Here is a 24,965-nt window from a genome sequence, read left to right on the forward strand (position 1 = left end):
TTTGCCATTATATCATCTCCCGGTCCCATCTGGGGGGGAAAAAACATCCGAGAATGTCTCCAAATGTCTTCTTCAACCATTGTCTTCCACTTCCAAATGGCTGATGTTTACACTGAAGACCACCGTGGTCAGCGTGGAGGAGCCGCCGCCGACACTGTACATAGGAAGAAGCCGACTTAGCTCCACTCTATAAACAAGAGCGGTACGAGAGATAATCCAATCGTGGGGCTGCCCCCACCTCAACTCCCACCCGCGTGCAATAAGCCATCAACAGTCTGGCAGGGCAGCAGCGGTGGGATGTAACGAACAAATACTTTGTTACTGGACCTTTTGAAGACTTTTCAGTGCGCTGAGCATGACAGCAAATTGCGAGCGATTGACTCTCCCAGAAAGGGGATTATAATTGCCTGTATTAATCCTTTAAACCATAAATATACGACATACTACAAATGGTGGTCAAATACTGTACTTTAATAGCATGTGAAACGCTTTCAAACATCTTCAAACATTGGTGTGCACCTAACACAAAAGACTGACTTTCATGCTCATTTTCTGTTTTTGGGACACCTCTAGCTAGAAAACATACAAAAATAATTGTGTCTATACATCAATCCATCCATTTTCTTTGCCGCTTATCCTCACGAGGGTCGCGGGGAGAGCCGGAGCCTATTCTAGCTCTCAACGGGCATCAGGCGGGGTACACCCTGAACTGGTTGGCAGTCAATCGCAGGGCACATGGAGACAAACAGCCGCACTCACAATCACACCTAGGGGCAATTTAGAGTGTCCAATTAATGTTACATGTTTTTGGGATGTGGGAGGAAACCCACACAGGCACGGGAACAACATGCAAACTCCACACAGGCGGGGCCGGGGATCGAACCTGGGTCCTCAGAACTGTGAGGTCAACGCGCTACCAGCTGATCCACCATGCTGCCATGTCTATACATATAGTGTGTATATTTATTTAAAGTATACAACTAAGAAGTGCTCCATTGCTGACTCAGCACCTGTTTTAATTTCTACGGCTTTTCGCCTCTCACACCACGTATCTTTTCTCCATCTTCTGTCATGACCGTGACACACACTTTCTATCAACTACCTCACCGCGTTAATACATCATCGGCAAGTGCGAGGTGTCTGAACTTGTCTGACTTCCAACGCATCGGCATTTCTCTTCCTCGTAATCGACGTGACTAGCAGAGACCTTGAGCCTGAGCTCTGCTCGTCTCAAATCCGGTGGGACGCGATGCCGCCATCTATTGAGATCTGCCAGTCGCTGCAGTGCTTTAAATCCTGAATTTGACTGACGAGCTGCAGTCCAGTCCAAAACAATGAACATTTGACCGCAGAGCGAAGCGCATCGGGTACGTCGATGGCGCCGACGCTGCCTATGCCGTTGGGGAACGTCGCTGCTCGATTGGTCGGAGTTACTCTGATCTTTCTTCGGTGTTTAGTGACCGTAAACTGCAGGATCCAGGCAGTGACAACATGAACTGGCGATCATTGATAAGATTTGGCGACGTTCCGCTCAGCTGTTATGAAAGATTCCCGTGGTCCTGATACCGTGTTTAGTCCTGGTTTGGTTAAAAAAAAAAAAAAATGTCACGAGCCAACGTAGCTACAGTTAACATGGCCGGCATTATGTTAACACTCCTGTTGAGTGTTAGTCACAAATCTAATATGGCTGCTCTTGGATTTGTGATCGCAGATGGAACTTTCCGGACCCGATCCGGGTATTTGAAAGTACAAATTCACTTTAAGTACTTTTTTTGGCGGGGTACTTCTACTAAAGTAGAGAATGTGTCAACATGAAAGTCGTAGCAGGTCGGCATTGAATGCCGGAGACAAATTCCTTGTGCGTGGTTACATACTTGGCCATTAAAGCCGATTCTGATTCTGACTTTTGCCACGGCATACACACGACGTGGCTGTCACGAGACGGCCACAATGAGGAGACGTGCGTACGCAATCATGCAACCATCTGGAATTCCTTCCTCATAAAGTCAAGACCAGGAACAATCGGGACTATTTTATCTGCCGATATTGCCGTCAGCTGACCGAGGTGACATTTAGGTCACTGTGCGCGTCTGTCGTTTTCTCCGCTAATCAATAAGCCATTTGGGCCTCTGTGAAATGTTAGCGGAAAGCGAAGAACATGGCTTGTGATCTTTTACACGATACAGTTCCGACCAAAAATGAGTAAAAACACACGTAGGCACAAGGAGCATGTAGACAAACAACCACTCAACGTCACATTTACAACTATAAGTAATTTAGATGCTTCGGTGAATCAAACGTATGATTGTGGAAAAAATTCCACAAAAACTGGGTGGGGATTCAAATCCGGATTGTTTTGACCGTAAGGCAATTGTGCCAACCGCATACTTCACAGTGCCGACCAATATCATTAACATTTTCCCTCGGATTTCCAGGAAATTAATTGGAGTACTTTTTACTGTCATCTCACTAAGTAGCAAACAAATGCAAACCTCGCCTTCTTGTGGTCGGAGGTAAATATTGACCTTCCTTAAAGCAAGGAGGAGGATTGGCGAGAAATAAAAGGTGTAGTCTCACAAATCCATTATCTAGAAGTGCAGGAATTACAGTAGCGTGCTCTCACACATACGCAGCTGACGTTCTCATAGCCGCCGCTGTATCGCCCTTGCCTGAATTTTGAAGAATTCTAATATCTCAATCAATTACTCTATGAGATTGTTTCAATTTCAGTTTGTTTTCAGCAGTGTCCGTGAGAGCATTTCAGACGTGTATTTAATCTCGTGCCTGATTTATCAGGATCAAGTTCTGAGAATTCTGCAAGAAGTTGCGGTAACAGCAGTTTTGTCGCAATATTTTTGGGCCAAGTTGTCTGGGATTCCGCTCGAGGCAACTACAGTTCGGCGTCTAGTTTTCCGACAATGGAGGAGGCATCCCGGGTTTCTTCAGCCGCCGAGCCGTCCCGTGCGGCCCTGAAATCCTCCCTAATCCGGGCAGGACTGGATTGTGTTAATCAGTTGCTTCTTGTATAAATGATTGCTCCCCGTGTTTTGTTTAGAGCTCGCGTAGGCTCTCAAAGTCTTTGGGTCCAGGGTTAAACTTTTTACTGTAACAAATTAATTACTGACATTTTGACATCCAACTACATGTTTCCGTAGCAGTTTTACCACACGTTCACCATAAAATATCTCCACGTGGGTCGACTCGACTTGCCCAGAGGTTTTATGTCAGGCTGGTGGAATGATATCAGTGTAGTAGTTTCGGAGCATCTGTACGAGTCAGAATACGAGTACAGATGTATAGTATTGGCACAGATACCGATACATGAATCTGTTTTGGTACGTCCTAAAAATGGAAGTGTATCATAAAATAAACACAAGAAAAGTCAGTGAAAAGGCAACAAAAGAGTAGCTTTATAAACCATCATTACCGTACATCAGTGGTCTAAAACTGGCGGCCTGGGGGGCCATTTGAGGCCTTTGAGATAATATTTTGTGGCCCCACCTTAATATGATAATTTAATGTAATCTTCGGCCCAGCCTCAGTGAGATTCTGCCTCCAGGGGCCCCGAGGTAAACTGAGTTTGAGACCTGCAGGTCTTCTGGTCTTTTAACCCATTCATGGGCAGGGTGGCAATTTTTTGCCTTTTTGAGATAAAAGTCTCCTAAAAGGCCACGATCAAGGAAATAACACTTCTTTTTCGTTTAACGCATAAAACAAAGAGCAAAAAAGAGGTACCCTCTCGCGGGCAGCATCCCAAAACTGGGACGGGTATGTTATCAGTTCTGTGAAGTGCTACATACTGGAGATATGTTTATGCAATTCTTCTTATTCTAGAACGACACTTACGCGTTAATAATACTGATGGATTAGCATTTTGAAGACAAACTTGGTCGCATACTGACCTTTCTCCCTTTCTTCTCTTGGAAAACGCTCCATGTGTACTTAAGGCAGCCATGTTGGGTCAGGAAGGAAAGGGAAATAAACCCGTGCTAACTTTGACCGATGAGTTATCCTCTCCTGATACCAAATTATGGCTTCAGATTAAGACACTTAAATATTTTGATATACTGAAGGATGTAATGCATGAAAATCACAATGTCCCAAAAATGGGACGCTGCCCACGAATGGGTTTAATTGAATGTAGGCGTGTTAATCGCATGTGTGCACCACACTGCTCCTAAGAGGCCAAGGCGCCCTCAGCAGGAACAATACACGAAACAAGGCACACGCGGTACTTTCACGCGGTACAGAGTCGTCCTTGTCACCTTGTTGTTAATTTCGACAACTGTATACTGTAATTAGTTACATTTAATGACTGCACAAGGCACTTTAACAAGGATACATGTGTGTTATCTCACTAACAGAGGTAGCGCTCGCTCAGCTGACTTAGCACCAAAATTAGCACAGCATGCTAACTTAGCACAGAAAAGGTAGGTCCGCTGACATTTCACACCCCTGAAATCCCACCACATTTTACTTCTCAATACAAACACAAAGGACAATTATCTTCGGTAAGACCACTCTAACCGTTCTCACTCGTTCCCGCTCACTCGACTCTGACGTCGTTCAAATTACGGCGGACCCATGAAAATGCTACACACAACATTCTTCTTTCGAAAAAAGGATTTCGGTTGTGTCGGCGAGACTGTTTCAGTGTGTCTTTTGTACACAGTAAATTATATTAATTATTAATGTTTACTTGTGGTTTGTGTTGCACATTTATTTTTAGGTCCCCTGACCCCGAGTTTGAGAACTGCTGGTTTAGAGGTTTTGGTGCATGTCAAAAGGCAGCGTGAGGGATGACAGAAGAGTTTGAAAACAGGTCGGGCATGCAAATCGTATGCAAAGTCGGACATTGGTGCGGCGGGGATTACGTGGGAGCGAGACTCTTCTGGGATGTTTCCTAATTGTTTAGCGATGTGATTAGCGTTAGCGGCGGTGACTCACAGCACACAAACACGCAATGAGTCGGGAAATTTTTGGAACACGCTGCCTCCTTCATGCTAAAATATCACATGCATTATCATATTGTCATCATCGAGACAGCTGCTGTGAGTAACGCGGCTCAGGTTTGCTCATCACTTCCTGAGTTTCTTACCTGAGTTGTTGTTGTCTGTCTCCATGTGCCCTGCGATGACAGCTAGGATAGGCTTCAGCATTCCCGTGACCCTCGTGAGGATAAGAGGCTCAGAAAATGGATGGATAATAATATCAATAAAATTATCCAGTAATAAATATAATAAAATGTTTAATTCGTTTATTGAGAAATTCTTGCCAGAATTGAGAGCCAATAATTATGTAAACAAACTAAAGTGAAGAACTAATTACTGCAGTACATATCCAATCATTTTCCATACGGCTTGTCCTCACTAGGGTCACAACTGTGGTGGATTTTTTTTCTTTTTCAAAAATGATAAAATAGGGAAAAGAATAAAATTCCAACAACATTTTGAAAGTCTTCCGAAAGACCGCTAACTGTTATAACCGCTAAGTGAGGTGCCAGCTGCAGGTTTTTGTGTCACTTTGAGCTCCCTTTCCTATCCGTGAGTGTCCCAATACTTTTTTTTTTTTCCGAGTGGCTTGATAGAGCATCAGCGGCATAGCTAGGTTGCATACCACAAAAACGGTTAGAACAGGTGCAACAACGTTGTTCTTCCTCGTGACCTCATATGTTTATGTTGTCATTTGTTGCCAGCCAGAGTACACATACATGCTCATCAAAATGGAGTGGGGAAAAAAAAATCACTATTTATCAACAATAATGTGAGATTTAAGCAGTCTTGTGGTGTATTGATTAGCCTGGGGTTTGATTAGTTGCTCGTGGCATTGAGTATTCAAAGAACACTTGGGTTTGGTTCCAAGCTTGATGACGGCCACCCAACCATCCCATGCTCTTTGATTAATAATAATAAATGGACCTCCATATACTTACGGCATTATATCTTCTCCCGCTTTTTCCCTCTCAACTGACGTCGTTAGTCAGTTGGCCGAGATGTGCAGTTTACAGTGTAAATATGAGTCTGAATCAAGCACACGTCAGTCTGCGTACACCTCATGAATCATTCGAGTGACATAGAGTAAACAGTTTGATTCCCGTTCCCACGTAAGGGATCCCAAAACAAAACACCTGTCCTTTGCACAAACGTGTCTGTTCACATACGCCGAACAGTTGCCACATTCCAGACTGATCATATCGGGAAGGCGATAGCTCTCTTCCCCGTGTGCGTGGAAAGTAGGCACGGAGCGACGGGCGGGGAGCTGCCGCCGGTGTCGCGCTGTCGCCTGCCAGCTCGGACGTTGTTTTGCACACTTGGTAATGGATGGTAGTGGGGGGGAGGGGCTTTGGGAAGTCCTTGCCCTCAGAGGTCTGGCGGGAGCGCCTCCCCGTTTCCTGCTTTGACAGGCATAGACATTTTGATTGTTTCATTTTTATTGGCAAGCACTTGTATTCTGGCAGAGTGGACGGTCTTTAGCCAACATCAGTGAGGCATCATCAAGCGGGGGGGTTATGGGAGCTGAGTTAAATTGGGAGGTTAGGATTGGGTTCCATCCATTCAATTTTCTCACCCGCTTATCCTCACAAGGGTCACGTGCGTCCTGGAGCCTATCCCTGCTGTCAACGGACAGGAGGCGGGGTACACCCGGAACTGGTTGGCAGCCAATCGCAGGGTCAAATGCATTTTTACCGTTAAAATGAAGCAAAATGGGTGGCACGGTGAATCAGCTGGTAAAGCGTCGGCCCCACAGTTCTGAGGACCCAGGTTTGATCCCGGCCCCGCCTGTGTGGAGTTTGCATGTTATCCCCGTAACTGCGTGGGTTTTCTCCAGGCACTCCGGTTTCCTCCCACATCCCAAAAACATGCAACATTAATTGGACACTCTAAATTGCCCCTCGGTGTGATTGTGAGTGCGGCTGTCTGTCTCCATCTGCCATGCGATTGGCTGGCAACCAGTCCAGGGTGTACCCTGCCTCCGGCCCGTTGACAGCTGGGATAGGCTCCAGCACTCCCCACGACCCTCGTGAGGATAAGCGGCAAAAGAAAATGAATGGATGGATAGGATTGGGATCATCACACAAAGTTTTTGGATTAGGGATCCACGAGCAATGGGTTTTGGTCAGGATAGGGATCATCAAGCAGGTTTCGGTTAGGGTTGAAAAATTATCTAACCAACAGAGTTTGGATTATGGGACTAAAGTTCCGGTTATGAGAGGGAAATGTTTAAAATAAAGCATAGGATTAGGTTTACATTTGGGGTTAGGATATGGTTAGCAAGCACACATGGGCTAATGTCAGTGATCATCAAGCAGACAATTCTGTTAGGGACACCGGTAGGGTTGGTTTGAGTTAAATTGGGGTTATGTTTAGGGATCCTCAAGTAGATCAAGTCAGGATCAGTTTAGGGTTGGGGATCATCAGGCAGACTGCGTGGTGGTGGGACAGTTAGAGATCATCATGCAGAGACACGTTTTGGAGGATGAACCTTACGTACAGTATGCAGAGATCATTTTATGAAGGGTGCTTGCGTCTTTGTGTCTCCATGGTCCCGCGTCTTTGTTTGCATTCATAGGGAAGCGTGCGGCTTTGTTTTTACCATTTTCTTTAATCATTAGCAGTCACCAATTGTCCGAATCTGTTTGGTCAGCAGCGGTTTGAAATGTGTTTTACTTGAGATCAGCAATGTTTTGGCCAAGATGAATGAAATTTAGTCAACAAAACGAATGCAACCATCAGACTGTGTCCTGCCGGCTGTTTGTGATGCTAGCCACGAGCATCCACTGCTTATGAAACAACACATCATGCTCCCTCACATTGCAGGATATTTTGCAGGAATCTTGCTTTTCTTGCCCTGTGGCACAGAATGTTCACGGGAGTAAGTGTTTATCCGAGTAGTATATAAACATGCGCTTCAGTTCATTGCAAAAAAAACAAACGAAAAAAAAACAAAACAAAAACGACCAACCCACCATGAGCAATCTTATCTGCATCACAGGGCCAATTGAGTGACAGTCATATGATACGTACGCTCCAGCCAGTCGCGGAACTGAGCCGATACACGACGTTTAGTGTGGACCTGGCCAAACCAACAGAAAGCAGATTTGTGTGCCGGCGCTGGAAAAACAGACGACCCGGTTCTATCCGCAGAGCCACAGGGTCACTTGTCTTAAAGTGCAACCTGACCACCAATAAACCACTCACTGTGACTGTACCCTTTGAAGGTCCTATTTGAGAACCGACATAAAAACACGGCCTTTATCTTCAAATTCCAAACTAAAAGCAAATCCACAAAGGAACTGCATGTCTTTGGTTTTAAAAAATATTCGCATCAGTCATCAGTGGACTCTTTGAAGTTAGAATTGCCCTTTTAGAGAACACAAACTACAGTAGTGATCAGAGAAGGACACGACATTCAGGGGGATTTTCTTACGGCGCGCATAAAGCACCATAATTGTTTGGCTGGAGTAATTTGGTTGTGCAAACCAATTATGGGCCTGATTTCCTAAAGGTCGGCATGTGCAAAATCCGGCACATACTTGTTTACTCGCGTTGAAAGATGTAGATGCTGATTTACCAACTCATGCGATGGGTGACTAGCCTCATTAATTACTGTATTTTAAAGGTTCCTGCAAACTACGTACAGCACAGCGGAGCGGAGGCAAATCCAATTTTTTTATGCAGCTGTTTACATTTACATTACAAAAATAAATACAACTTCCAATATGAGTAGAAAGACTCCAGGAGGTGAAACGTATGTACAAAATACACATTGGAATTACGAAAGTAAATTTCGCCCCGTGTATAGAATTCAGTCTGGCCACATTTGTGGCAATATCAAGGATTTTGTGCACCTTATATTTATTAGTTCTTAAAGTGCCACTGTCATGAAATGGATGATTTTTAGTATGTTATTAATGAAAAAACGGCAGCCAGTAAAACATCATTTTGACATGTATGGCTTTTTGTAACTCCCGCCATGAAAATCCTCTCGAGGGATTTGTTTTTGACAAGAAGCAGGAAGTGACATTCATGGCAGGACCGCTCTCAAGTGGACTCATTTGTTTCTATTAGTTTTACCTGCTTGAAGGTAGCTCGTTGTTCCTTCGTGTTAGCCAAAATGCCGGCTCGTTGCATTGCTGGTTATTGCTCGAACACTCGGTAGGATAGATTTACCCTTCATAAAGGTTCCAAGAGGCCCGGTTCTGGATTGCACGGATGCAAAGGACGAGAGCTTTGTGGGTTCCAAATGACAAGTAGGTATGTATAGAGCTGCAAAAAACCGACCTCCCGTATCTCATAGTAGGTGGGCGGACTAGCCGCCGCCAAAGCCGTGCCTCGCAGACAAGGCTCATGGCTTCGGCCAGGCTGGCTCATACATACTGTCTGGGAGTCTGTTGTTAGTTAGAAGTGATCCGCATATCATCTAAATATGGCTCGAAACATTAGGGTAAGACTGCCCTGGTCACTTCACTCGGTTGTGAGATGTTCTCTTCTTCGAAAAGAGCTTCCGTGTCAGAAGGGGCGTGTTTGTCTCCCATAGTATGTGTCACAGCATGTTTTCAATGCCGAATGTCCGAGGTGACGTCACGGGCAGTAGATGCAACCAATATGGTGACCACTCGGATGTCGAATGACACTTCCGCAACTTTGCGGATGGATGACCCGCTCTCCACTCATATTTATTTTTTCATATAGACATTGAAGTGTATATTGTTATATATATTTTTCATTTCAATATCTATTTTAGAATGTTTATAGGGATGACACTTGGGCTTTAAGCATCTTCTTTTTGCCAATGACTGTTTTTACTTATCACCGGTCTGATATGTCGAAGTATTGTGACTTTTATAGCCTACGTGTAGGTCAGACGAGCACGACCTGAGCATCCACACTGTATTCGCATCACATACACGTTTCAGATTTTTATCCACGTATGAAATAGTCCTGAATCAGAAATGAAACAAATCTGAATCGTACTGTAGAAACTGACGTGTCAAAATCAGTCACATGGGGATGCGGAATCTGAATTGCAAGGTAAACAAAGCGTCTGTTATTGTGGCGGGAAATTGAACAATAGCCAATTCTGAAGGCACCTAATACAGTATTTGTATCCAAATATACACCTTTTTTTTTAAAGAAGGTAGTTTCTCAGTGACCCCAATTTTTTTAAACAGTGGTGTGTATTATAACACTGACCTACATTGCCAACAGCTGACATGGCATACATATAATTGTTCATATTTGCGGGTAGTCGAGCTGAACTTTTTTTTTTTTTTTCAAGCTAACCACTGAACGTGGGAGATGTTGCGCTTACATCGCGGAGACGTAACACGACAGCCAACAGAGGCGGCAAAAGTAGCACAAAAATGGGAGATAACACTGCGGGGGCGGGAGTCGGGCCTACCAGTCGTCGTTTTCTTACCGACAGAAGTGTTCATTGTCATCATCATCATCATCCATCCTTGCATACATTTATCCATCAGTGCATGTAACGCATCACTGCTGGGAACGTTGATATGGTTTGACGTCCTCACCTCTGTTACGCTGGCTGTCGCAATTCTTCCTGGGTGCAGTGATAATTGTTCTGCGGCAGAACAAGAGCGCTGTTTGTTTTGAAGGTTGCCCGAGCCCAAGATGGCTGAGGTAGCTGAGTTAACAGGTCAGAGGAGTGGATGGGCGTTCCTTGTCACAGGCTACAAGTGTTTACATTTAGAATTGAGTTTTCAGCAGATCAAAAAACAAAAATAAAAAAACAAAGCATCATCGTCATTTTCCACTGAATATGACTCACTCGTGCTTGGAATTTGAATCACATTTTCTCCAAGGTGTCTGCAGGCAATGTACCGAGACTTCTATGTTTTTTAAAGATCGTCCGAGCACAAACTCTTTAGCAATGTACTGTGCCTGAAACCTTAGTCAGTTGTATTTATTTCATGTCCCAATAAGCTTCCATTCGACAGTGAAAACACAGAAGACGTTTGGCAATTGTTGTCGATAAAATTACTACACACTGTTCACGTCCTTTGTCTTTTTTCCGTTTAACTTCGTTTACTACCGCCAGACGTTACAGGGAATCTTTTGTTTGTGGGAACAGCACATCGATGAGTTTTTCAAGGATATCGTAATCCTTTATTTGCCAAGTATGTCAAAAACACACAAGGAATTTGTCACCAGTACTTGGAGCTGCTCCACTACAACAACAGACAGTCCCCCGTGACAGCAATAGCGACGTGTCCGACCGCGGCGTGTCTGGATTTACTCAAAGCTCGCAAGAGTTGAACACCGCGCTCTTCCTTTTGTTTTGTTTGCGATACCTGCTTCGGACGTGACCGGGAGAACAACCAGAGACGCGCGGCGTCCGTCCGTTCACGCTGTCTGCTTAACGTCTCTTACGACACCAGCTTGTGTAAACCCTCCGACTTCCCCGCTAGTGTATGGTTTGAGCTTACTGGCTGTTGTGTAAACTGATGTCACACACGTACGTGCAGATAAGTTCAAGCAAAGGGACCTCCACTGGGAATTACAAAAGCACTCAAGGCCCAGCCTTGAACCATTCATTTTGTCTTTAGGATTCATGCAATGTTAAAGGGGAAATCCAGTGCTTTGCATCAACAGTCTATCCAATAGGTCATGTAATATGTACCCTATTTTGACAATGTGATGTTAAATCCTCTCTCATTTAATAGTGTTTTGAGAAGATTTGTATCGACAATTACGAATTTCCAGGGGCGCTGCCATTTTCGCGAGTCCTATGACCAACGTGGGGTGATGTGACGTGATACGTGCTATTCCAAAGGCTCGATTAGATGGGACACCATTATGCTCAGTGCTGATTTCTCGTATTTATCCTCATCTGATGAAGAAATAGCAATATCGGTTGATCGGGAAGATGGAAGAATATTTCCATACAGATTTGAACCTGTGGCTGTAATTAATGTTGAGTATTCGGATGGTTCTGTGGGCGGAATAACACGGAGTCTGACGGGCGAGCTCCGGCGGTGGGCCACTAGCCCAGCTTCCAGGCGGCGGAGGCTGTTAGCCCCGAACGCCGAAACTTGGCTTAAGCCCTCCACCGCCACCGAAGCTTGGCTAAAGGCCTCCACCGCAACCGCAGGTTCAAATCTGTATGGAAGTATTCCTCCATCTTCCCGATCAACCGATAGTGCTATTTTTTTATCAGATGAGGATAAATACGAGAAATCGGCATTGGGCATAAATGGATTCCCATGTTATCAAGCCTTTATTGCGGTGCGGTACACGTCACATCCGCGTATGTAGGTCACGTGATTCGCGAAAATGGCAGAGCCCCTGAAAATTTGTAATTGTCCATAAAAATCTTCTCAAAACACTATTAAATGAGAGAGGATTTAATATCACATTGTCAAAATAGGGTACGTATTACGTGACATATTTGATACACTGTTCATGCAAAGCACTGGATTTCCCCTTCTAGGTTTTGTGTATTGTTTTTCTCGGCTAAGTGGATTTTTAAAAAAAGGAAAATCAAATCGTTTATTTTTAGGATTGGTGTAAGATACTGTAAATGTTTCAGTGTCATAGTTTGTGGTTTATCCACAATTCAACTATGAGTATAATCAATTAGAAGCCTTTTTGGCAGGCGGTCTTTGGCAATAAGCAGTTCGGCCAAATCCCAACAAACATCATTACGTTGTATGCGCAGCCACGCCCACTGATGAGCTCAGAGACGCTCGTGTCCTAAACACTTACCGAGGTGTGTCTGTTGTAGTAGCACACGGTGTGCGTGTGTGTCACTAGTGTGACAAACTGTGTCAACAAGCGAGCTGATACGCCCCCGTCATCGTGTTTTCTAATGTGCATGAGCAAACATCCAAAACTAAACACGTCTTACTGTACGCCACAATAGGAGGACAAGATGGAGGTGGGCTGTTAACCTGGAACACACACACAGCTGCACAAACACAAGGACCCATCGGTGCACCCCATCTCGTCTATTTCCAGCCGGTATATCCCGACCTTAACTCTCATGACTCGTCAGGTTTTGGATTCGGGACAAAAGATAGCAGCTCCCCCAGGGTAACGAGTCTCGTTTGACTGCAATGCTGGAACACACTGATCATGCTTAGTAGCTCACACACACACACGCGCATGGACGCAGGCGGTTTGGAAAGTAGTGCTAGTGAGCCGTGACGTCAGGCTAATGAAGGTGTAAGGATGACAGTTGTGTGGGGAGTTTCTCATTCTTTCAGTCCATTAGGTCGACACTAATTTCAATGTGGTCTTTCAGCGCTTTGTCACATTAATAACAAATTTATAATGCGGTATGTTGCAGCCACATTCCAAATTGGAATTTTTTTTTTTTCCTCGCCCACCCCTTAAAAAAAATTCAAACACTACTCCCATTAATGACAACACTAAGGGTTATCCTTTCAAATGTTTGTAAAATGATTCAAAATGCCAAATTTTTGCCCAATATTTTGTTGATAGGCACACCTATCTTTGGGCAGTGTCGTCCATTCATCAGAAAACACCCAAAATGGCTCGAGTCCACGAGGTCAGATCTCGGACATAAAATGTGGTCAGTATGCCTGCCATGCAAATAACGTTTCATAAGCTAGAAGACTACAACCTGTCACATTTCCAATCGGCAGCGTCCCTGTTGCAAATGTGCGTGTGTGGGCTGCGTCATCGCCGCTTCACGCTTCCACGAAAACAACGCGTGTGACTTTTTATTTCTCCAGCCTTCTGCTGCCTGCGAAAAAACAAACAGACAAAAAAAATGTCTCAACAGTGTCGACAAGACATTATAAAAATGTGCGGCGAAAAAAAAAAAAAGTGTCCCACAAAAGGCTGGCTTGTTGTTGGCAGGGGATGACGGTGGGACAAGCAGACAGCGCTAATCTAGTCGTCATCAGCAGGCAGTCACACGCAATGCAGGCCACATTCCTGCTTCAGCAAAGACGGGGAGAATCTTCTCTGAACTCAGCATTGTTTGTCGCTTGGCTTGTTTTTACCTCCCGCGAGGAAGCCGAGACACAAACCAAGGAAGATGACTTTTGTTTTTCTAGTAAGTCATACTGTAGATGTGCCCCATGTTTTTGATGAACACTTACAAGTTTACTGTTTTTGATTGTTGGTTCATAAAGTAGTAGTTGGAAAGCTTTTTTTTTTTTTTTGTTTAAGCCGGTGCTTGGTGTAAAATATTTGAGAACCTCTGGTCTCGGGCCCTGTGCAGAACCCCTCATATTTTAAATAAATGGCACGCGGGATGTGGCAAGCATCCGTCGTGTCTAATTTCTCGTCGGATTGCAAGATCGTGATGAGGATGTGAAACAAGCTACTGCGTTGTTTTGTGCCTCCCTGAAAAGTTGTCCGCGTCACGCGTCTATTATTTCTGCGACGTAAAAGAATTTGCTGAGATTGTTTGTCTTCCCACAAAATATCTGCTAAAAATAGAAGCAAACACGCCTGCTTATCGACAAATGAGTTTGATGCTATTTTTAGCAGCCAACGACTGCTGCGTTCTTTTGTTGTATCTGGTCTGCATTCTCATGGGATTTAAGGCTTTGAACTGAAATGTTTTAATAGTTTACCATATTTCAGTCACGATGTCGAGATGTGGAGCAATAGCTACACAAGTTCAGGCAGTTCACTAGCGACTCTTCACAAAATATGGCCCATCCACAAAAGAGGTCATCTAGAACACACTCTCACGCTTCTTGGAGTCCAAAGTGTAGACATAGTTTTATTCCATAAAGCACAGGTGATGTACAAATTCAAGAATATTTAAAGGGGAAATCCATTGCTTTGCATAAACAATGTATCCGATAAGTCATGTAATATGTACCCTATTTTGACAATGTGATGTGAAATCCTCTCCCATTTAATTGTGTTTTGAGAAGACTTTTATTGACAATTAAAAATTTTCAGCGGCACTCCCATTTTCACAAGTCACATGCTACATGCGCAGATGTGACGTGTACCGTGCCGCAACAAAGGCTCGATTACATGGGACACCGTTTATGCCCAGCGCTGATTTCTCGGGTTTATCCTCACGCGGAGGACTGGCGAGCCGAGCTTGTCATTCCCGTGCGAAGAACCATCCGCGGCTCCTAGCCCGGGGGGGCCTTTGTTTAGGCACTTATGTCCCGCGCATAGGCCTCCAAGTAGTCACACTCCGCGTCATTCCGCCAAAGAACCGTTCGAATATTCAACATTAATTACAGCCACAGGTTCAAATCTGTATGGAAGTATTCCTCTGTCTTCCCGATCAACCGATACTGCTATTTCTTCATCAGATGAGGATAAATGCGAGAAATCAGCACTGGGCATAAATGGTGTCCCATGTAATCGAGCCTTTGTTCTGTCACGGTCAACGTCACATCCGCGCACGTACGACATGTGAGTCGTAAAAATGCCCGCGCCCCTGAAAATTCCTAATTGTTGATTAAAAATCTTCTCAAAACACTATTAAATGAGAGAGGATTTAACATCACATTGTCAAGATAGGGTACATATTACATGACCTATTGGATACACTGTTCATGCAAACCAGTGGATTTCCCCTTTAACCAGTAGGCGAGGGCTGGAATTAGATTCAGATAGTATGATAACCAAAAGGAAAAAATGTTTCATGGCCTCATGATATTGCAATGACAGCACTAAAGATATAATTTTTTAAAAGATGAAAATAGATGGATGGATGTATTTTAAGTGACGGGGGAAAAAGAAGAAAACCTCATACTGCTGAAAAATTTTCTGTGTACTTTGAAACCACTACAAAACTTGTTTGGCGATAGGGAGGGTGGTGATAACTTCAAAATAAATACAATCCTTATCAACAAGTGCAAATTTTGTATTTCACATAACAATTTGAAACTTAATGTAGTAGCAGTAGAAGCAGAATAGGTACAAACAAAACAATCAGGAGAAGGTGTCTGATTTCAAAAGTCTAGACTCCTTCCCACTCCCTTTTGAACCTGGAGAACTAGTGTTGTTTTTCATTGTCTATTGTTGAATGCTGTTTTGCTTGCGTGTGCGTGCGTGTGTTTTCCACGTTAAAAATATTATCTTAAACAAAACTGAGTTTGCTTGTCTTCCATCTATCAGTCACGTTGAAAGTCGGGCATCAGACGTTATTGGTTTGACTTCGGTGCTGCAACCCAGTTGGTAACCGGGCCAGCGTGTCTTCGCCGAGCTGTGTCGCCCGAAGGCAGTGGGGGTGGGGGGCTCAGAGGGGATGCGGCAGGGGGTGGCGGTTTGAATGTGGGAGAGTCGGGGGAGGTTAGCCTAGTTCTGGAGCTGTGGGGCCGACTTCCCACAGTTCCAGTGATCAATGGGCTCAGACGGACGTTGTAGGGCAGGCACTAGGTCGTGTTAGCTCTTTCTATTTTGCATCCTATCCTTTTATGATTTAATTTTTGGGGGGGTGTATTTGATAATGCAGAAGAAAGTAGGACAGCAAGAGGCTGTAATATTACAAATAATCTGTGAATCATTTGAGAGAAATGGATTCAAGATCCAGAGTCTGCAATTCGCCGATCGTTTTACTGTTGAAATCTTTTCAACTTATTTTTATCTAATTTGGTGTGTAATTTGGCATGAGCAAAGGACAAATTAATTTATTTTGTATCATTCTCAAGATCCAGAACTGGATCCAAATTGTCCACTTCCGTATCTGGACCTAAAACCTGGATCTAGGATTTGTATCTGGATAGTTTTTGGTAACATGGATGGTGGTAAACACAGTTGGATGGGTAGCATGTTTCCCAGCAAATGCGAATTTGTTTAACCTTAATCCAGATTAAGAAAAAAAAAACCTTCAAACCTGTTTTGATCAGGTTTGGTTCGTGTATAGCTTGATGTGACAAAAGCACAAATTCCATTTAGTTTTAAGCATAATCCAGAGCTCAATCTAGAATGTGGAGCCAGCATCTGTGATCTGTGATCTGGTAACATGTACAAATCAAAGTTGCAAAAGACATTTGGATCAAGTTTGCTGTGACTGCGCAAAGGTGAAATTGAATGATTTGGAATCATGGTTCTGTATCCTGAATCTGGAATAATCATTTTTTGTCATCTCAAAGTGAGAGTGCAAATCTGTCGCTTCAAAATGGTAACTTTTAAAAACATTCAATGCTGATTCAGTTTCAGGATGTCAAATCTATGTTCAGTTTAATCCAAAGACAATACGGCTACATTTTAATCATGATTCTACTTTACATCAGTATTAGAACACATATGTTTACCTATGAATCTGATCCAAATACACCTGTAATCAGTAGTTTGATTGAATCGATTGCCTGGACATGATTTGGTGGTGATCTCCTGATAATATATTGAGTTTGATAAGGGTCCTTACTGGAGATGTCTCTAGGGTAGAGACACAGCTGCAGGATGCCAGGAGTAAACGCGCCGGGTTGCGTTGACCTCTTGCAAGCAGGCACTGCTCCAAAACTCAATTAGAAGACGCCACCTCGCTCCAGATAAGATGTTTGAAAGGAAATCTTGCCAGAGCTGCAGCTGTTTTTTTTTTTTTTTTTTTTTGCTTCTGTGGAATCTAGTACCAACTAGCTAACATAATTAACATTATAATTTTTCTGCAATGAGGGTGGGGAGGATCTAAAGTGTTTTAGTTTCGTTTTGTAATCATTGCAGCGCTCAGTCCCTATTTCCCACAAATAGCCAGGGTGTTGCCAAAATTCAGGAACTTCACACATTCTGGGGAAAGTAACGCGGTCACGTCTTTTTATCGGAACACCAACGCACGCCCCGTTAGTGAGTCCTCATCAACGTCTCCCATACCGAGAAACACTCGAGTGTGCGTCGCCGTCACGCCGAGGCTTATCTCTGTTCGCTTTTCTGCTTCCCGGTCCGGCGGATGTCTGCGTGTGCAAGCAATATTAAGGTTACCCCCTCGAGGTTTATCTGTTCAACAGGAAATAAACTTCTACCAGCCAAACAATACTCACTGGATATTACATTTGCAACACAATTTTATGGACACATTTACGTTTTGATTGACACTATCAAAGAGGTACAGTATAGCATAGAGGGGGATGGGGGGGGGTCTTCCAGGCAGGAAACCCATCCAATGTCCCCTAATAAACTGTGGTCAACAGGAAAGTCAGTGGCAGTCAAGTGTCTTATTTTGCCTCAAAGCAGGATAGTCTTTATTTCTCCAGAGGAGCATGTGTGACAAAACTTGTCACTGGATTCTATATTGTGTCAGTCTGGTGGTGGGGCCGGAGGGGGGCCCGGCAGGATCCTGTATGTCAGCAGCATGCATGTGTGTGTGAGACACGGCCTCGTGGAAGTGCATCGTCGGCGGATGTCCAAAACACAATCCCCCTCTTCCTCCTCTTCCTCCGTCTCTGTCTTCTTCCTCTTGTGTCTCTGAGCAAAGAGATAGCAACTAAACACGTTTGGAGCAAAGGTTCTTTGTTAGCCCCCCAAGGATGTTAGGTACTTAACAGAGGAAGGTCCAACAAAAATCCTGGCAAGGTTCTCATCATTTCGTTAGCTCAGGCTAAGAAATGACAGTCGTTTCATTATACTTGACTGACAGTTGCTATTTTTACACGTCGTGATGTCAACATAGAGTTACACGTTCAGTTCTAGTGTATCTTGTAAAATCATCTGGCAGACATTTATTTTAAGGGTAATATTGTAAGATTACTTTGAAGGATATCCACGTGTTTTCAGATCTTAGGTTGTTGTTTGTGCGCCCGATGTTGTAGGCCCGATCGCTCGCAAATAGCACTCAATGGCTGAATTCGACCGTCACTCACAGCACTTTTCCACTCAGCAAATGAACTGGAGCTCCAACTTCTGCTGAACCAATTCTTTTTATTTTTGCGGCGGCATAGTTGAGGCTCACTCGCAACTTCACGACGAGCAACAGTTTGGCTTCAAGGTGTTTATTGCCACCCACAGTTGAGGTTTACTGCCAACAACGTAGCTTTGTCTTAAGAAAGTCAGCTGAGCTCATGCTAACAAACAGTGTTCTAACACTGTAGACTGGTCATGATCTCGAGACCACGTTGAAGGTGAGGCTTGTCACAGCCTCAGCTTCTCTCAAGCTTTGTCTTGACAAAAGTCTTGTACTCTCTGAGTTTTGGTCTTGGGCAAGTCTCAGATCTGTAGTCTTAAGCCACTACTAACAAAATCAAACGCCATGGACGAGCTAATGAATAACATCTATGTGGTGGTGTTCTAATCATGCCTTGACCAATGATTATTTGAACGCAAATATGGACCAAAACATAAACAGACAATCTAACAATATTCACAGACATATATTCAGCACGGTAGTTCAGCTGGTAAAGCATTGGCCTCATAGTTCTGAGGTCCCGGGTTCAATCCCGGGCCTGACTGTGTGGACTTTGGATGTTCTCCCTGTGCTTGTGTGGGTTTTCTCTGGGCACTCTGGTTTCCTCCAATATCCCAAAAACATGCAACAGTAATTGGACACTCTAAATTGCCCGTAGGTGTGATTGTGAGTGCGGGTGTCTGTCTCTATGTGCCCTGCGATTGGCTGGCAACCAGTTCAGGGTGTACCCCACCTCCAGCCCCTTGACAGCTGGGATAGGCTCCAGCACTCCCCGCGACCCTCATGAGGATAAGCGGTGAAGAAAATGGATGGATGGATTATACTGGCCAACAGGTGCACAGCAGGAGGAGTGGGACAATGTCCATTGAATTGAAGCAAAAAACAAAACAAAATGTGGGGATAATTGTTTAATCCATCCATTTTCGAGCTGCTAATCCTCACAGGGGTCACGGGAGTGCCGGAGCCCATCGCAGATAACTTTGGGCCAAAGGTGAACTACACTCTGAACTAGTCACCACTCAGTCACAGGGCAAATATCGACACATCACTGAGCGGGAATTCAACCCACCCACGCTGGTCCCACTAAAGTCAGGCATGTGTCCCCCACACCGTCAGTGATTCTGCATTTTCTAATCCTTTACAATCTATTCAATTATGTTCTTACTGTATGATTTTTTTTTTTGTCTTCAAAGTACAATAATGTATGTAGAGTGCTATTTTTTTTTCCCAAGAAATCTCATGGGACCAAACTATTTGGTCATGTTTTTTCCCATGGGGGGAGGCTGGAATGAATGAAGTGTTTTTCCATTCAATGCTGCGTGGTAACAGAGCAAATACAATACATAAGTTAAGGCACCGCCGTAGTATTAGTTTAGACAGCAGTGACATCACTGGATTGACGGAACCACTAGGAAAGGAGTGTGTAGTGTCAGTTTTGTGCCCGCTTCGGTCGTCAGTGGGGTCACAAACTGTCAAGGAGGTGGAGCGCGGCCTCGTGTTTTTGAGCTGAGAAAGGGATATCAGCACAGGAAATACGTTGAGGTTGTGGGCGTAAACACCTGCTACACACACACACACACTTAACTTTCTTTTAAAATATTGTCGAAAGTGTTTGACAGCACAAACAAAGTCCAGCTGCTGAGTGATTGTCCTGTGATCCTAACTGAATGTGTGGCTTTTTTTTCAATGAACGTTGTTCTCATGTAACCGCACAAGCAATTATGTTTTGTAGTCGGGGTACGTAGTATTAGTAGCGTTGCAACACAAGCTCTTATCTACCCCCGCCAGGCATGGAAGAAACGCTGGTTCATACTGCGCAGCGGGCGCATGAGCGGTGACCCTGATGTCCTGGAGTACTACAAGAACGACCACTCCAAGAAGCCAATCCGGGTCATCGACCTGCACTGCTGCGAGCAGGTGGATGCCGGCCTCACCTTCAAGAGGAAAGAGTTCCAGGACAGCTTCGTGTTCGACATCAAGACCTCGGACCGCACCTTCTACCTGGTGGCTGAGACCGAGGCGGAGATGAACAAGTGGGTTCGCGCCATCTGCCAGCTGTGCGGCTTCAACCAGTCAGATGACAACAACCACGGTAAGGAGGGTTTTTTTCTTTTTTTTTTTTTTTCCACTTCTCCTCAATCTGACTTTTTGTATTAGTGTTTTTGTTAAGATGTAAGGACTAAAATATCTCTCAAATAATCACTTAATTATTTTTTCGGCACTCTTTAGTGTACAGTACAAAACAAATTTAATTTCCCATTGTCTTTAATAATGCATACAATACATTTTTCTCCATATTGTTTAACAAATATGTATTATTATTTTACATTATTTTATTTATTCTGGAATTTCAGATGATTAAATATTCTATTATTTAGTATTTATTTTATATAATGTGAACATTATTCTTTTAATTTTCTGTTATACAACTGTCTATATTAAAAAATGTTTTAATATTTACTATTATATATATAAAATATACAGTATATAAGAGAGAGAGATTTTGTACTCCTTTATATTTATCATTTTATTTTATAATTAAAATGATTTTTTTCCTGGACAGCGTAATTCAACAACTCATTAGTTTTTTGTGATTTATTGTACTTATGATGCATCTTCTGTAGTTGACATTGGGAGATCCAGGACTCGAGGAATTTGAAATGTAAAATTTAAATTTTATTTTTTAGATTTTTTTTCAATTTTATTCTCTATTTGCATTTGGAGATGTGCACAAGCATGACTGATGCTATGAACATCAGGCGCCGCTTCAACGGTTTGGTACCGTTAAGAACAGCAACAGTACCTTTGCTGTATTTTGATTAAAAGGGTGACTGGAAAGTCTATACTATCAATCTTAATCTTAAAAAAAAAAAAAAAAGAAAAAAACAATGAGATCCGACGTCTAGAGTGACAAGGCACAGTTTATCAAAAGAGTGATTCAAATTGACTGCTAGTTCCCATCTCTGCTAGCTCTTAGGCTAACGTGACCATCTGGCACCATGTTGGCATTCATGTTTTTTTCCTTGCATGACTGATTGTTTGAAAACATGGAAATATGCGCAGGTGTAGCCTGGCAGTGCGAGGGGTTTCCCTCCACGTGTTGACGCTTAGCACATAGCGCTAACCTTTAGCTGTATTTGGCAGGTCGCATCATCTTTTTTTGGCGGTTCTAAATATGTATTTCCTTCCCCTTCTCGTGACTATTTCTGATAAAAATAGAACACTAAAAAGCAGCTGTGACCCGCTTGCATTTTTCAAGCACTCATGCTAATTTATACTCAAATATGTGTCAGCTTTCCCATGAACGCTAGCTCGTTCTACTCTCTGGGAAACACAGCAAAGATTGGTCAAGCAAGATAAAGAATAATAAAATCAGGACTGTATTACCTAATTCAAGTATGATTTTCTCCCTTAAGAACAGAAGCATCTGATTTCTTAAAACAAATAAACTAAAGCATAGCGAACAATCTTCTTCGGCTTTCAGGTCACACAGAATAGAGGATGTGTATCCTTTTTTTTTTTTTTGCCAGAACAGTTTTATTTTCACATTGGAGTTTCATAGCTTCTTCTGTGATTTTTTTTTTCATTATGATTGATGTTTATTAAGAGTTGATCAGTCGAACAGAAAAAGGGTTCTAGAATAAAGACAAAAGACAAAGCGCTAGTTATAAAGAGGTAAAAAATCACCCATCTACAACAAAGCAACATGAAATGTAGATATTGCCTGGGCTACGCTTTGTGAGTACAGGACAGGACCAGATAGGACAGGACAGGACAGGACACGGGCAGGAAAAGAATCCGGCTGTACAATTGAAATGTGTTGAGATTAACTAAATAAATTATAGAATAACGATAAAACAAAAGTAGATGTGAAGGGAAACACAAACAATTTGTGGATTCAGAAGTTATTTGTCACAACAAGTGAGTGCCCCCAAAGCCAATGTAAGAGTCCTGGGGGAGGGTGGGGGGCAGCGGACACATGCAAGTGGATGACGCCATTTTACATGCACAAGACTGACAGTAACGTCCCGTAATTGCTGTGCCTACCCCACGGAGGCTGAGGACCCCACCCGGTCAATTGACGACAGGGTCGGGCCCAAGGTCCCACCGGATGGGACGTGACATGTCCCACATTGAGAGACCCAGGGTGGCCCCCTGCTACCACCAAGGTGCCCGCCAACTGGCCACCCGGTGGGTCACAGTGCCCCCACACACATGCACCTCTTCTCCCGCCTCCCGGAGATTAGTGTATGTGGTGCATTAAAAAAAAAAAAGGGGGGGGGTGATACATTTAAAACAGCACAGACTTGCTGAAATCCGGTCCGACACCAACACCCCCTCAACTCCACACCAATCCCCCAGGGACCCTGAAATATGTATATGTACCCAAAGGTGTTTACTGATATCTACCTTTCAAATGATGCCGTTTCTTACTCATAACCATAAATGGAATCTCAAGAAGGTGTTGAGACTTTTGTTTTTAAAGGAAAAAGTCTTGAAGCAAGTGAAAACCTGTTATGCAAAAGCAGCTTTTTTTAAAAAATGTTTTAATTGCTTGGCACAAAAAGGCTATATTAATATTTTAGCTTTTGCAGTGCACACTAATGGAAATCAGAAATTTCCTTCTTAAGCAAAAATTCCGACATTCTGTTTGTTTGTTTGTGCCTGAGGGTGATTTCCGCATGGACCCTGTCGACCCAGTAGAAATGTTAGATAATGATGTATTATTGTTATTATTATTATTATATTATTATTATTAAGGTTAATGGAAAACCACTGATGCATTTTTGGAAAAAGCTAAAAATAACGTTTGACTTATGTATGATAACGAGCTTGTCGTCTTGTTTTTGGAAGATTCAACAGAAACTGAGACTTTTTTTCTGTCAGCTCGTCAATACGCTTTGGTTAGACGAGTTTGTGGTTTTTGCTATTTTTCTTAGGTCAGAATTTGAATTTTCGAATGGCAACGATGCAGTAAATGCTGATCGACCTTCTTTACTGGAAATTACTCACCGTCACGTTGGAGTTACAAACCATTAGAAATTTGTAGATGAGTAGCCGTAACTATTTTTTTTTTGCTATTACTGATAATACAAAGGTATTAATTACTTTATTTCTTATTTCAGACTAGTGGCTTTCTGGTCTGAAGTAAGCAGGGAAGACAGATTTGTCAGGAACGATTTTTTTTTTTTTTTGCAGCTGCAGACGACACCAAACAGACAGGGGAAATCCCTCTGTGAGGGAAAACAAAACTGTGGCACAGGAACAAAAACAACAACAAAAAAGAGCGATAATTCCTCTGGTTCACAAGAGAAGCAGATGTTGCGCCGCTAACATGTGTTTTCGACGTCGTCGTTGTTGTTGTCGTTGCCGTGACGTGACGAAGCGGTGATGTCATGTTTGCCGCTGCTGATGAAGAAGCGTTTATTCTGGGGTGATTTGGTTGCCGTCGCAGCAGTTTTTCAAAGTTCCACGCGAAGCGGCGTTGAAGTTCTTTGTGTGGGATGGCGAGGAAGAGTTGACTCAGTGGGAGCATGACAACAAGTCATTGTTACGTAACTGGCTTTGTTCCTTTAAATGCAAACTCACTGGCACAGCCGCACAATCGTGATGGTGGAAACGCTGATGCCTGCGGATTCAGTCGGAGCAAAAACCCCACCGTGACTGTCGGTTCTAGGAGTTCTCGAGCGTTTTGGGGAGAATTGTTTTCCCCCCTGGACCCTGGCGTGTTTTGAAGCGTCGTTGCAGCTTGCACCCCCATCCCGGCTGACCACGAGGCCAGCTCTGGCCGAGCAGCACCGTATAGCAACCGCGCTCCGTGTTGTCGTCGTCCTGCTCATGTGTGCTGCTGTTATCAGATAGTGATTGTGTGAGTGGCAGCTGGAGTGTTTCCAGGCCTGTGGAAACCACCTCCCACTCAGCCCCACAAACGCATCAAATGAATGGAGTGTCCCATCGTCAATCACTGTCTTTGTTGTTCGCTCTCAGCTCCCTCACTTGACCGAGAGACATCAGGAGTCCATTTTAGGTTGGGCTTTTGTTTTGTTTTAGTGGACACCGTGTTCCTTGGTTTTGTACAGACCCATCTCGATTTAAGTTGATCCCGGGCGGATAGGAGGCAGGTCAGTGAGCAGGCAGGAGTCGGTACACGGGAGATT

The 24,965-nt window shown here is 43.6% G+C and overlaps 1 protein-coding gene across 3 annotated transcripts in view; it reads left to right on the forward strand.

Moving 5' to 3' along the window:
• gab2 (GRB2-associated binding protein 2) overlaps positions 1 to 24,965 on the forward strand; it is a 45,455-nt gene that overhangs the window by 1,896 nt on the left and 18,594 nt on the right. For all 3 annotated transcript variants that reach the window (XM_061827557.1, XM_061827555.1, XM_061827558.1), the window contains one exon: positions 20,596 to 20,899. In XM_061827557.1, the coding sequence (XP_061683541.1) occupies positions 20,596 to 20,899 (304 nt within the window). The remainder of the gene's footprint in view (positions 1 to 20,595; positions 20,900 to 24,965) is intronic.

This window comes from Syngnathoides biaculeatus, chromosome 8 (assembly GCF_019802595.1).
Source record: "Syngnathoides biaculeatus isolate LvHL_M chromosome 8, ASM1980259v1, whole genome shotgun sequence".
NCBI lineage: Eukaryota > Metazoa > Chordata > Actinopteri > Syngnathiformes > Syngnathidae > Syngnathoides > Syngnathoides biaculeatus.